The sequence below is a fragment of the Natator depressus genome, chromosome 13 (assembly GCF_965152275.1).
Source record: "Natator depressus isolate rNatDep1 chromosome 13, rNatDep2.hap1, whole genome shotgun sequence".
Classification (NCBI taxonomy): domain Eukaryota; kingdom Metazoa; phylum Chordata; order Testudines; family Cheloniidae; genus Natator; species Natator depressus.
In genome coordinates, this window is record NC_134246.1 from 35,785,623 (window position 1) to 35,797,249 (window position 11,627).

The following is an 11,627-nucleotide window of genomic DNA, read 5'->3' on the forward strand; positions in this document are numbered from 1 at the left end:
GCGGGGGGCGGGGGGAGAAGGGAGGACTCAGGATGGAGGGAGCTTGCTGTTTCAATTTGCTTATCTACTTAAAAAGGCAATGTACTTCGAGTGGGGTCAGCGTACTTTAAGGGGAAATGCGTCTCTCTCTCTCACACACAGGGTGTGTGTCTCTGTCTTTCTCTGCCATGCTGTCTCCCCTCCTTCCATTCCTGCTGCCTTGTAGAGTGTGAGGCCACATTAACAACAATGTGTTAACCCTTGAGGGCTCAGCCGAGTGCTAGTTCATCATTTAGCAGTAAGACATCCCCTGGGAAATATCCCACCCTCTTCCACCCTCTTACTTCACCACCTCAAGCAAGCTTCACAATCAGCACTGCTGTGTACAGTATTAAATTGTTTGTTTAAAACTTATACTGTATATATGTGTGTGCGTGTGTACATATATATATGCACAAAAATATGTACATATATATGCCCACAAAAAATCCGGGAACCTAATCGCCCCTATTTACATTAATTCTTATGGGGAAATTGGATTCACTTAACATTGTTTCGCTTAAAGTAGAATTTTTCAAGAACAAAACTACAATGTTAAGCGAGGAGTTACTGTAAAGGGAAAAAGTAGAAAAGGGCTAACATATATTTGTCTGGGTTTTCTAAAAGATCTCCTCTAGTTCAAAGAGGAATGAATTCAGGAAAGTCCTATGCCTGTATGTCCAGACTGCACATAATTTCAGGTCCAGGCATTGTTAGCAGTGCAGTCTGGATGCTCAAGTGCAGGCATGGAAACACTGAGACCTGGGTTTACAATGCACTGTAGACATATCTTATGAGATGCAAGGTCAGACTAGATCATCACCGTGATCCTTTCTAGTCATATAATCTATGAGTCAATGAACCCAAGTCTGACAAATATAAATCTGCAGAGACTGAAGAATTAGAAGGAGCAGACATGAGTTTGTTTATAACTCTTATGTGAGAAGAGAAGCTGTGGGCAGCTTCATAGTAACACCAAGCAACATTGTTGGTAGCTAAAAGGGGTCCAGACACACTCTGGACATGAAGATGTCACAGGCAGGAGGTCAAATGTCTCCATTAACACTTAAGTCCTAAAATTCTCCTACCATAATAAGAGGAAGATCCTATAGGTGACCAGGAACATAGGAATGGATCCAGAACGGAGCAGTTCAGTGGTCCATATAATCAGTAGCTTCTGTTTGATGGTGACCAGTATCAAATGCTCCTGACGAAGCAACAGAATTATATAACACATTTTTTCATTGTCCCAGAGAGATATACATTGCTTTAAGACCCGAAAAAAAGGTATTTATTTCTCTTATGAAACTATAGATTATCTAATGTACTTGGGCATATTCAGATGATTCAAATCAAAATCCAAGTTTTGTGTTGACATTAAGACTGGTCCAAAATTTTCGATCCAAAGTTTTCTAGACTGGAAAACTGAGGTTTTGATAAAAAACAGCTTTCTCCAAAAGGGTCTGCTTTCCTGCAAAAGTCTTTCACTTTTACTTGGAACACCAAGAACACAAAATAAGAGAGAAATTTTTGAGGCAAAAACAGAAAATATTTTGGTTTGGGGTTAAAAGATGTTCAGTAATTCTCAGCCAGTTCAGTGGCCAAAGCAAAAATAACTGACAAATGAATATATTTTTTTAAATGTTTTGATGTTTTAACTTTTTTTTCAACTAAAAACCAGCATTTCCTTGGGAGAAAGGATCAGTCAATTGTGAGAGACAGGACACTGAACAAAACACTCCTCTGATCTTCTTTAGTATGACAGTTCCCATGTTCCATTTAATAATGCCTAAGTATAAAGATGATCAACACTTCAAAAATGGTGAAGAGAGAAATCAGTGTATTAAAAGGGAGAGATAGGGAGATAAAGAAAGAGATCAGGATTGAGAAGTCAACTCTATAGCTTAGAAGAGTTGTGTCTGATACTTCTTTTAAAAATGGATGACATTAAGGGTTATTAGTATATAATAGTAAATGGTAAATTTATTGGTAACTGGTTAAAAGATAGGAAACAAAGGGTAGGAATTAATGGTCAGTTTTCAGAATGGAGAGAGGTAAATAGTGGTGTCCTCCAGGGGTCTGTTCTGGGATGAGTCCTATTCAACATATTCATAAATCATCTGGAAAAAGAGGTAAAAAGTGAGGTGCCCAAATTTGCAGATGTTACGAAATTACTAAAGATAGTTAAGACAAAGGCAGACTGTGAAGAGCTACAAAAGGATCTCTCAAAACTGGGTGACTTGGGCAACAAAATGGCAGATGAAATTTAATGTTGATAAATGGAAAGTAATGCACATTGGAAAGTATAATCCCAACTATACATACAAAATGATGGGGGTCTAAATTAGCTGTTACCACTCAAGAAAGAGATCTTGGAGTCATTGTGGATAATTCTCTGAAAACATCCACTCAGTGTGCAGTGGTAGTCAAAAAAGGGAACAGAATGCTGGGAATAATTAAGAAAAGGATAGATAATAGGACAGAAAATAATGTTACCTCTATATAAAACCTTGTGATGCCCACATCTTGAATACTGTGTGCAGATGTGGTCGTTCCATCTCAAAAAAGATATATTGGACTTGGAAAAAGTTCAGAAAAGGGCAAGAAAAATTATTAGGGGTATGGAATGGCTTCCATATGAGGAGAGATTAATAAGACTGGGACTTTTCAGGTTGGAAAAGAGATGGCTAAGGGGAAATATGATTAAGGTCTATAAAATCATGACTGGTGTAGAGAAAGTAGATAATGTTGTTTACTACTTCTCATAATACAAGAACTAGAGGTCAACTAATGACAGGGCAGTCCCTACCCATACTCAAAGTACGCCGCTGAGTAGTGCACCAGGAAATTTGGGGCACCAAATTTCCTGGTGCCCTATGCAGCTGGGTATTGCTCCAGCCCCCTGCTCTGCCTCTTCCCCATGGCCTCCGCCCCTGCTACACCCCAGCCCCACCTCTTCCCACCCCTGCGCTGCCCCAGCCTAGCCCCCACTCCCCTGAGGACTGCAGCAGGGGTTGGACCTGCACTCACCGGAGACAGTAAGTGGAGCAACCCAGCCCCAGCCCACTCCACGCTGCCGGTGTGTTGAGGGGCGCAGTTTCCCCCCTGCCCCCCAAGCCTGCTCCTGCCCCCCCAGGAGGCCTGGGGCCCCCCCACACCCCGCAGGGGGGCTGTGTACGGCACCAAAATGGCTAGGGATGGCCTTGTCTAATGAAATTAATAGGCAGCAGGTATAAAACAAAGAAAATGAAGTATTTCTTCACACAGTGCACAGTCAACCTGTGGAACTCCTTGCCAGAGAATGTTGTGAAGGCCAAGACCATAACAGGGGTCAAAAAAGAACTATATAAATTCATGGAGGATAGGTCCATCAATGGCTATTAGCCAGGATGGGCAGGAATGGTTTCCCTAGCCTCTGTTTGCCAGAAGCTGGGAATGAGCAACAGGGGATGGATCACTTGATGATTACCTTTTCTGTTCATTCCCTTTGGGGAACCTGGCACTAGCCACTCTTGGAAGACAGGATAATGGGCTAGATGGACCTTTTGTCTGACCCAGTAGGGCCATTCTTATGTTCTTATGTTCTTACTAATGTCTATTTCCTGAAACAAGGGGGAAAAAGCAAACATGATCAGAAGTGAAATCCCAGCCTAGGATATTGTTTCTTCTGTAAAATAATAGGAGTTTAGGGTACCACTGAGGATAAAAAAATGAAACTTTCAGAGTTCTGTCAGGGGTATGGATCAGTAGAGAATTTCTTTGATCTTTTCTTGGAGAAGGTGGGAAACAGGAATATACATGATCCAAAGCAGAAAGTCAGATGATGCATCAGCCATTTGGACACATCACCACAAGGGGATATGGGGGACTAAGCCTTTGTGCAATGAAATAGAAGCAGTACATTGAAAAGTACCCTGGTGTTTTTCAGCTGCCAGTTCAGTTTTCTCTTCCAAAGCTAGAACCCATGGCAGACACGGAACTAGGAAATGAAACGGCCGTCAAGCAATTCATCCTCCTGGGATTTGGAGACCTCTCTGAACCGACGAGCTTTCTCTTCCTGCTCTTTCTACTGATCTACATTGTGACCCTGGCTGGAAACATCCTCATTGCAGCATTAGTTGTGGCTGATGAGTGCCTTCATACCCCCATGTACTTCTTCCTGGGGATTTTGTCCTGCTTGGAGACCTGCTACATCTCCACCATCCTGCCCAGGGTGCTGGCCAGTCTCCTGACTGGGGACAGAACCATTTCTGTTAGTGGTTGTTTTGTACAGTATTATTTCTTTGGTGGCCTGGCAGCTGCAGAATGTTACCTCTTATCTGTGATGTCTTATGATCGGTATTTAGCTATATGTAAACCACTGCATTATGGAACTGTTATGAATGGCAAGTTTTGCCTCCAGTTAGCAGCAGGGTCTTGCATCATTGCCTTTGTGGTTGTCACCATATTAATATGTTTGATGTCACAATTAACTTTTTGTGGCCCCAGTAAAATTGACCATTTCTTTTGTGACTTTACCCCAGTGGTCCAACTGTCCTGCAGTGATACCCACTTGATAGAACTTGTTGCTTTCTGTTTTGCTTCCATAGATATCTTTCCCCCATTTCTATTAACCCTGACATCCTATATCTGTATCATAGCCACTGTCGTAAGAATTCCATCCACTACTGGGAAGCAAAGGGCATTTTCCACCTGCTCCTCTCACCTGATTGTAGTTACAACCTTCTACGGGACCCTAATCATGGTGTATGTCGTACCAAAAACACATACACTGAGAAACCTGAACAAAGTGTTCTCTGTCTTCTACACAGTCCTGACTCCAATGCTCAACCCCCTCATCTACAGCCTGAGAAACAAAGAGGTCAAGGAGGCTTTGAGGAAATCTCTCAATAGATTTGTGGCTTTTGTGAGAATTTGGTGACACTGAGCTAACTCATTTAGGTTACACTAAAACATGATACCCTGAGCTGTGTTTTTGAATCTGAAAGGCAATCAGTCAATGTCTTGTTCCCTATCATAGTCTTGGCAATTTTGGGTCACTCTTAAGACACCACTGAAATAAGCACCATCTCCATCTGCAGCTTTCATTTGTTCATAGATCCTTATATTTAAAAGCCAGAAGGAACCATTATGTGCATCTAATCTGACCTCCCATACAAACAAGGGCAGAGAGTCTCAGTCAATGATCCCTGCATCCCAAGAACTTGGTGTGAAACTAGAGCATGGATCTGGAGCTGCTGTGTAATAATTTACGAATGTTGTATGTTGGCCTGGTTACTGACACTGTTTTCTGTATGACAATATGGGGCTAACTCAACAGTCGACTGTTTAAAAAAAAAACAGGCAGGATGGAAAAGGTAAGGCACCTTTCCACAAACCCTTCAGGGACAGTGCCAAAGTTATTAACTTTGATGATTTTGGCTTGCTTTCCTATTGAGCCTACAGGTCTGCTTTGATATGGCTCAAAGTCCTGTGAACACAGAAGATCGAAAGAACTGCAGCAGGCCCTAAGGATTCCTCTATCAATTGTGGGTAGTAATTTAAGGGGAATCAGAGTAATATACACAACACCACAGTGAGGGCATCTAAAGAAGCTAGGTATTCCTAGGTCAACATCAGGCCTGGTGGGGCTTTAGAAAAGACACAACTGCATATATCCTAGATCCCATTGATTTACAATAGGACTTAAGCACATACATCACTTAGGTATTTTGAACATTTTATCCATAGTCTATATCATTATTGCCTTTGCACATTGGAATACTACATACCCCAGCTATGTAGAAGCTACCATTTGCTGTGGGATGCTTCTTTGAAAGCATCTTCTTGTTGTCATCTCTTTCCCTGAAGAGAATTGGTTTGTTTTCTCCAGCTCTTGGGGATGAATAAGGTTATCTTTATATTTCTCACTACAAAACAAAGTAGACAATTGTTCTTCCCAACTAACCAAACAGAAATACCTAATCTAAAATACTTTAACATGAACCCAGTCTACCTCCATTTGGAATAATGTTGTGCATCAAAACTTTGCTAGCAACAATTCCCACTCATCCCTATTTCATGAAAGACTACGTGGGGAGAACATGAAATATAATGATGAATCATGATTTTAATGCTTGGAAGGATATTTGTCTATGTTATAATGGTTGGATGGAATGAAAATGTAACAGTATGTACAATGTCAGTGATAACAGGCCAGATTCTGACCTTAGTTAGACTTTTGGAAACAGGAAGGAAAGGCTTTGACTTCAGAGTTCCATATTCAGCTGGAATTGAGATCAGAATCTGATCCTAAATGCACTTAAATTGGTGAGATGGTTGATCCTTTCCCATCCCTCACCCCCAACTGTCTCTCGTGCCCATTATACAGTATAACTGCCCCTTCCCTGCCCCTAATCTCTGCTGCCCCTAGTTTCCATTATACAGTATAGCCACCCCTTCCCCATCATTACGCTCTGTTGCTCCCTATCAACCATTCCAGGATAATAATTTAGGTGATCCCAAGTTGTCAAACTTTTTCAGGCACTCAGGCAAACTTTTCCATACCCCCACCAAATATTTCACACCCCTCTTGGCATGCACCCTGGTCAATCAGTGCTAAGGTCATGGCATCAGTCCCACCCCAACCATGTGTAGGGAGGTACAGGCAGGCCTTCGGGCAGCAATTTTTCCTCTCCCCACGTCAGTCAACATTGAGATGGGTCCAGGAATCATACCACTCAATGTATGCTGATACCTCTCTCCAAAAGCCAAGCATGTCAGGGGTTTGTTTTTATGTCTTGCCTGAACCATCCTGAATCACTCCCCCTCACCTCCACTGAGAAGCACCTGAATCAAAAACATTTGGGCAGAAAACCCCATTGTACAACAAGGCCAACATGATATGGGATTAATAAATTATTCCATATCTGTCACACCCAGCATGTGTTCCCAACTCTCCTAACTTTCACTCCCATGATTTGGTCAATGGGCCAGGCTCTGTTCAGTGGGCAGTACATGAGATCTTGGTCCTATTGAAGTAAAAGCCAAGACACAACTTCACCTGTCAATTTTAGCAGAAGAAAGGACCCTTACGAGGCTGTAGAATTTCACTAAATGATTCCTATGTCAAACACAGAGTATATCCATGAAGAGATCTCTCATCATGCAATAACTTTCCTACTAACAGCTAGATTTGGCTAAGGATTTGAAGCTGGTGTTTCCCGACCTCAGAACAAGAGCCTTGTATATAGATCAGTGGTTTTCAATTTTTTTTCATTTGCAGACCACTAAAAAAATTCAAATGGAGGTGTGACCCCTTTTGAAAATCTTAGACATAGTCTGCAGACCCCGAGAGGTCCACAAACTACTGGTTGAAAACCATTGATTTAGACCATCATGCCACTTGCTAAATGCTTACTGAAGTCTAAGCTGGCTTGAGCTGGTGGATTGTAATGTGAAGAAAAGAGGGAAGATTTTATGTTTGTGTTGTGTGTGTCATTTTGTTTTGCTTGTTGACCTTTGATCAGTCTTGATTTCTCTGCTGCCAAAACCGATGTCTGAAAATGAATGCACATAACTGCAGATATTATGAGAAGTGCATTAACTGAAAGGAAAGACAGACACAATAAATAAGACTGATACTTTGCTTTGTTTTTGTTTCATTATAATGGAAATATTAGTCAAAATATTAAAATGCTACATAGACAACCACCATTGACATTTTCATAAAAATAAAGGGAAGGGTAACCACCTTTCTGTATACAATGCTATAAAATCCCTCCTGGCCAGAGGCTAAGTCCTTTTACCTGTAAACTGTTAAGAAACTCGGTAACCTGGCTGGCACCTGACCCAAAATAACCAATGAGGGGACAAGATACTTTCAAATCTGGAGGGGGGGGGAAAGGCTTTTGTCTGTCTGTGTGATACCTTTGCTGGGAACAGTTCAAGGATACAAGCCCTCCAACTCCTGCAAAGTTAGTAAGTAATCTAGCTAGAAAATGCATTAGGTTTTCTTTGTTTTGGCTTGTGAAATTCGCTGTGCTGGAGGAAATGTATATACCTGTTTTTGTGTCTTTTTGTAACTTAAGGTTTTGCCTAGAGGGGTTCTCTATATTTTGAATCTGACTGCCTGTAAGATTATCTTCCATTCTGATCTTACAGAGTTGTCCTCTTATTTTTGTTTTTGTTTTGTTCTTCTAATAAGGTTCTGTTTTTTAAGAATCCGATTGAGTTTTTTGAGTCTTAAAAATCCAAGGCTGGTTTGTGCTCATCTTGTTTATTCTCAAGCCTCCCCAGGAAAGGGGGTGTAAGCACTTGGGGGGATATTTTGGTGGAAGAGGAACTCCAAGTGGTCCTTTCCCTGTTCTTTGTCTAAATCACTTGGTGGTGGCAGCATACTGTTCAAGGACAAGGCAAAGTTTGTACCTTGGGAAAGTTTTTCACCTAAGCTGGTAAAAATAAGCTTAGGGGGTCTTTCATGTGGGTCCCCACATCTGTACCCTAGAATTCAGAGTGGGGAGGAAACCCTGACAGACAGCCATCGGTAAATGATGTTTTTACTGAGTTATATATTTTAGCACCTTCAACCCTAGAATGGATCTTGTCTGTTGCAATCTTGGTCAGATTTATCTACTCCATTTCAGATCCTCCACATGGTGGGATTCATTATTTAGCCTGCTCTGCACCCCTGAGACACCCACTACCCCCCACAAACCACCCCATGGATCCCACAAGTGAGAAGTGAAGCAAACACCTGTCCTAAAGTCGATGCAGCTGTCTGAGAACTCAATACATCCCAACATTCTCTTATGATGGTGCCGGATGGTTTGAGTGTTTGTCAACCTAGTTGCAGCCCAACCAGACTTTTTAAACCATAGGGATTAATTCTCATTTAATGAATCCCAGCTGATGTCTTGTGATCACCATGGAGCAGCCAATCAGCTGGTTGAACCAGCATAGCTCCATTTACTTCTACAGAGACGGTGCTGAGAATTTTGTGCAATGAGTTTACTGAGAGCTTTTCTGAAGGCCTCCTTGACCTCATTGTTTTTCAGGCTGTAGATGAGGGGGTTGGCGAGAGCTAGAGGTGTCCTAAATAGTGCTTCCTGGCTAATAAATCCAGACTGATTTATTCCAATGCATTAAAACTTGTGAATGCAAGATACTTAGAGCAAACTTTTCTCAGGGCCTCCTTGACCTCTCTGTTTCTCAGGCTGTAGATGTGGGGGTTGGCCAGGGGAGCAAGGATGGTGTAGAAGATGGAGAACGCTTTGCTCAGCTCTCTCAGTGTACTGTTTTTTGGCATCACATAGACGATAATTATGGTGCCATAAAAAATTGTGACCACGGCAAGGTGAGAGGAGCAGGTGGAAAAGGCCTTTTGCCTCCTGCTGGTGGAAGGGATCCTCAGAATGGTGATCATGATGCAAACACAGGATGTCATGGTTAACAGAAACGAGATCAGGGTTTCAGTGGAAGAAAGTATCAGAGTCACCAGGGTGGTCAGACTGATGTCACTGCAGGAGAGTTCAATCATTGAGGTGAAATCGCAAAAGAAATGGTCAATTTCGTTTGGGCCACAGAAAGTTAATTGTGATACCAAAAATGTCATTATTGTACTGCCCACAAATCCACTGATCCAAGACCCAGATGCCAGCCAGAGGCAGTTCCTACCATTCATGTGGATGGCATAATGCAGTGGTTTGCATATCGCCAGATACCGATCATAAGACATCGCTGCTAGGAGGTAACATTCTTTAGCTGCCAGGAAACCAAAAAAAGGAAGTTGCGTGATGCAGCCACTAACAGAAATGTTTCTGTCCCCGGTCAGCAGACTGGCCAGCATCCTGGGCAGGATGATGGAACTGTAGTAGGTCTCTGTCAGGACAAGTTCCCCAGGAAGAAGTACATGGGGGTATGAAGGTGTCGATTAGCCACAACTAGGGCAATGATGAGAATGTTCCCAACCATGGTCACAATGTAGATCACTAGGAACAGGAGGAAGAGAAGAACTTGCAGTTCAGGGAGATACTCCAATCCCAGGAGGATGAATTCTCTGATGAACATGTGATTTCCCCACTTCCTTTCCTCCATTCAATGCAGCTATCTCAATAAAGAAAAGTAATAACAATATACAAATATACCAGAATAACTGGAATCAGTATTCAGCCAGTTCACCTTAAAATGTCCAAGAAGCAAACTCAGTCCCCTGCCCCACTCTTCCAGGACTAAGTTAATGATCATTTTAAAACATTGTAAGGAAACAGGACTATAACAATTGCCACACCACATCAGAAGATAGTTTCTTATTATCTTGTACGTTGTCTCCATCCGTAGCCAGAAGCTGATGCTATAGGTGAGTGTGTAAAAGAAGCAGTGAGAGGCAAAAAGGCATCCTTTAAAAAGTGAAAGTTAAATCTTAGTGAAGAAAATAAAAAGGACAGAGCATAATGGAGGTCCTGGTGAAGGCAAGGAATTATGACGTGATTGGGATTATAAGAGAGGAAGGCAAGGAATTATAACAGAGACTTGGTGGGATAACTCACATGACTGGAGTACTGTCATGGATGGTTATAAACTGTTCAGGAAGGACAGGAGGGCAGAAAAGGTCGGGGAGTTGCACGGTATGTAAGGGAGCAGTATGACTGCTCAGAGCTCCGGTATGAAACTGCAGAAAAACCTGAGTGTCTCTGGATTAAGTTTAGAAGTGTGAGCAACAAGAGTGATGTAGTGGTGGGAGTCTGCTATAGACCACCGGAGCAGGGGGATGAGGTGGATGAGGCTTTCTTCCGGCAACTCACAGAAGCTACTAGATCGCACGTCCTGGTTCTCATGGGTGACTTTAATCATCCTGATATCTGCTGGGAGAGCACTACAGCGGTGCACAAACAATCCAGGAAGTTTTTGGAAAATGTAGGGGACAATTTCCTGGTGCAAGTGCTGGAGGAGCCAACTAGGGGGAGAGCTTTTCTTGACCTGCTGCTCACAAACCGGGAAGAATTCGTAGGGGAAACAAAAGTGGATGGGAATCTGGGAGGCAGTGACCATGAGCTGGTCGAGTTCAGGATCCTGACACAGGGAAGAAAGGTAAGCAGCAGAATACGGACCCTGGACTTCAGAAAAGCAGACTTCAACTCCCTCAGGGAACTGATGGTAGGATCCGGTGGGGGACTAACATGAAGGGGAAAGGAGTCCAGGAGAGCTGGCTGTATTTCAAAAGAATCCCTATTGAGGTTACTGGGACAAACCATCCCGATGTGTAGAAAGAATAGTAAATATGGCAGGCGACCAGTTTGGCTTAACAGTGAAATCCTTGCGGATCTTAAACATAAAAAAGAAGCTTACAAGAAGTGGAAGATTGGACAAATGACCAGGGAAGAGTATAAAAATGCTGCTCGGGCATGTAGGAATGAAATCAGGAGGGCCAAATCACACCTGGAGCTGCAGCTAGCAAGAGATGTTAAGCGTAACAAGAAGGGTTTCTTCAGGTATGTTGGCAACAAGAAGAAAGCCAAGGAAAGTGTGGGCCCCTTACTGAATGAGGGAGGCAACCTAGTGACAGAGGATGTGGAAAAAGCTAATGTACTCAATGCTTTTTTTGCCTCTGTCTTCACGAACAAGGTCAGCTT

General features: G+C 42.5%; 1 protein-coding gene and 1 pseudogene across 1 annotated transcript; one reads left to right on the forward strand and one right to left on the reverse strand.

Moving 5' to 3' along the window:
• The first annotated feature begins 3,979 nt into the window (after positions 1–3,979).
• On the forward strand, positions 3,980–4,939 carry LOC141997521 (olfactory receptor 6N1-like). Its single transcript, XM_074969896.1, has one exon. The coding sequence runs from the start codon at positions 3,983–3,985 to the stop codon at positions 4,937–4,939; it is 957 nt and encodes a 318-aa protein (XP_074825997.1). The 5' UTR covers positions 3,980–3,982.
• A 4,188-nt stretch (positions 4,940–9,127) lies between these two features.
• Positions 9,128–10,092, reverse strand: LOC141997768 (olfactory receptor 6N1-like; annotated as a pseudogene).
• Positions 10,093–11,627: the final 1,535 nt, after the last annotated feature.

Coding starts and splice junctions, on each gene's coding strand:
- LOC141997521 (XM_074969896.1), top strand. CDS start 3,983: ATGGCAGACACGGAACTAGGAAATGAAACGGCCGTCAAGCAATTCATC.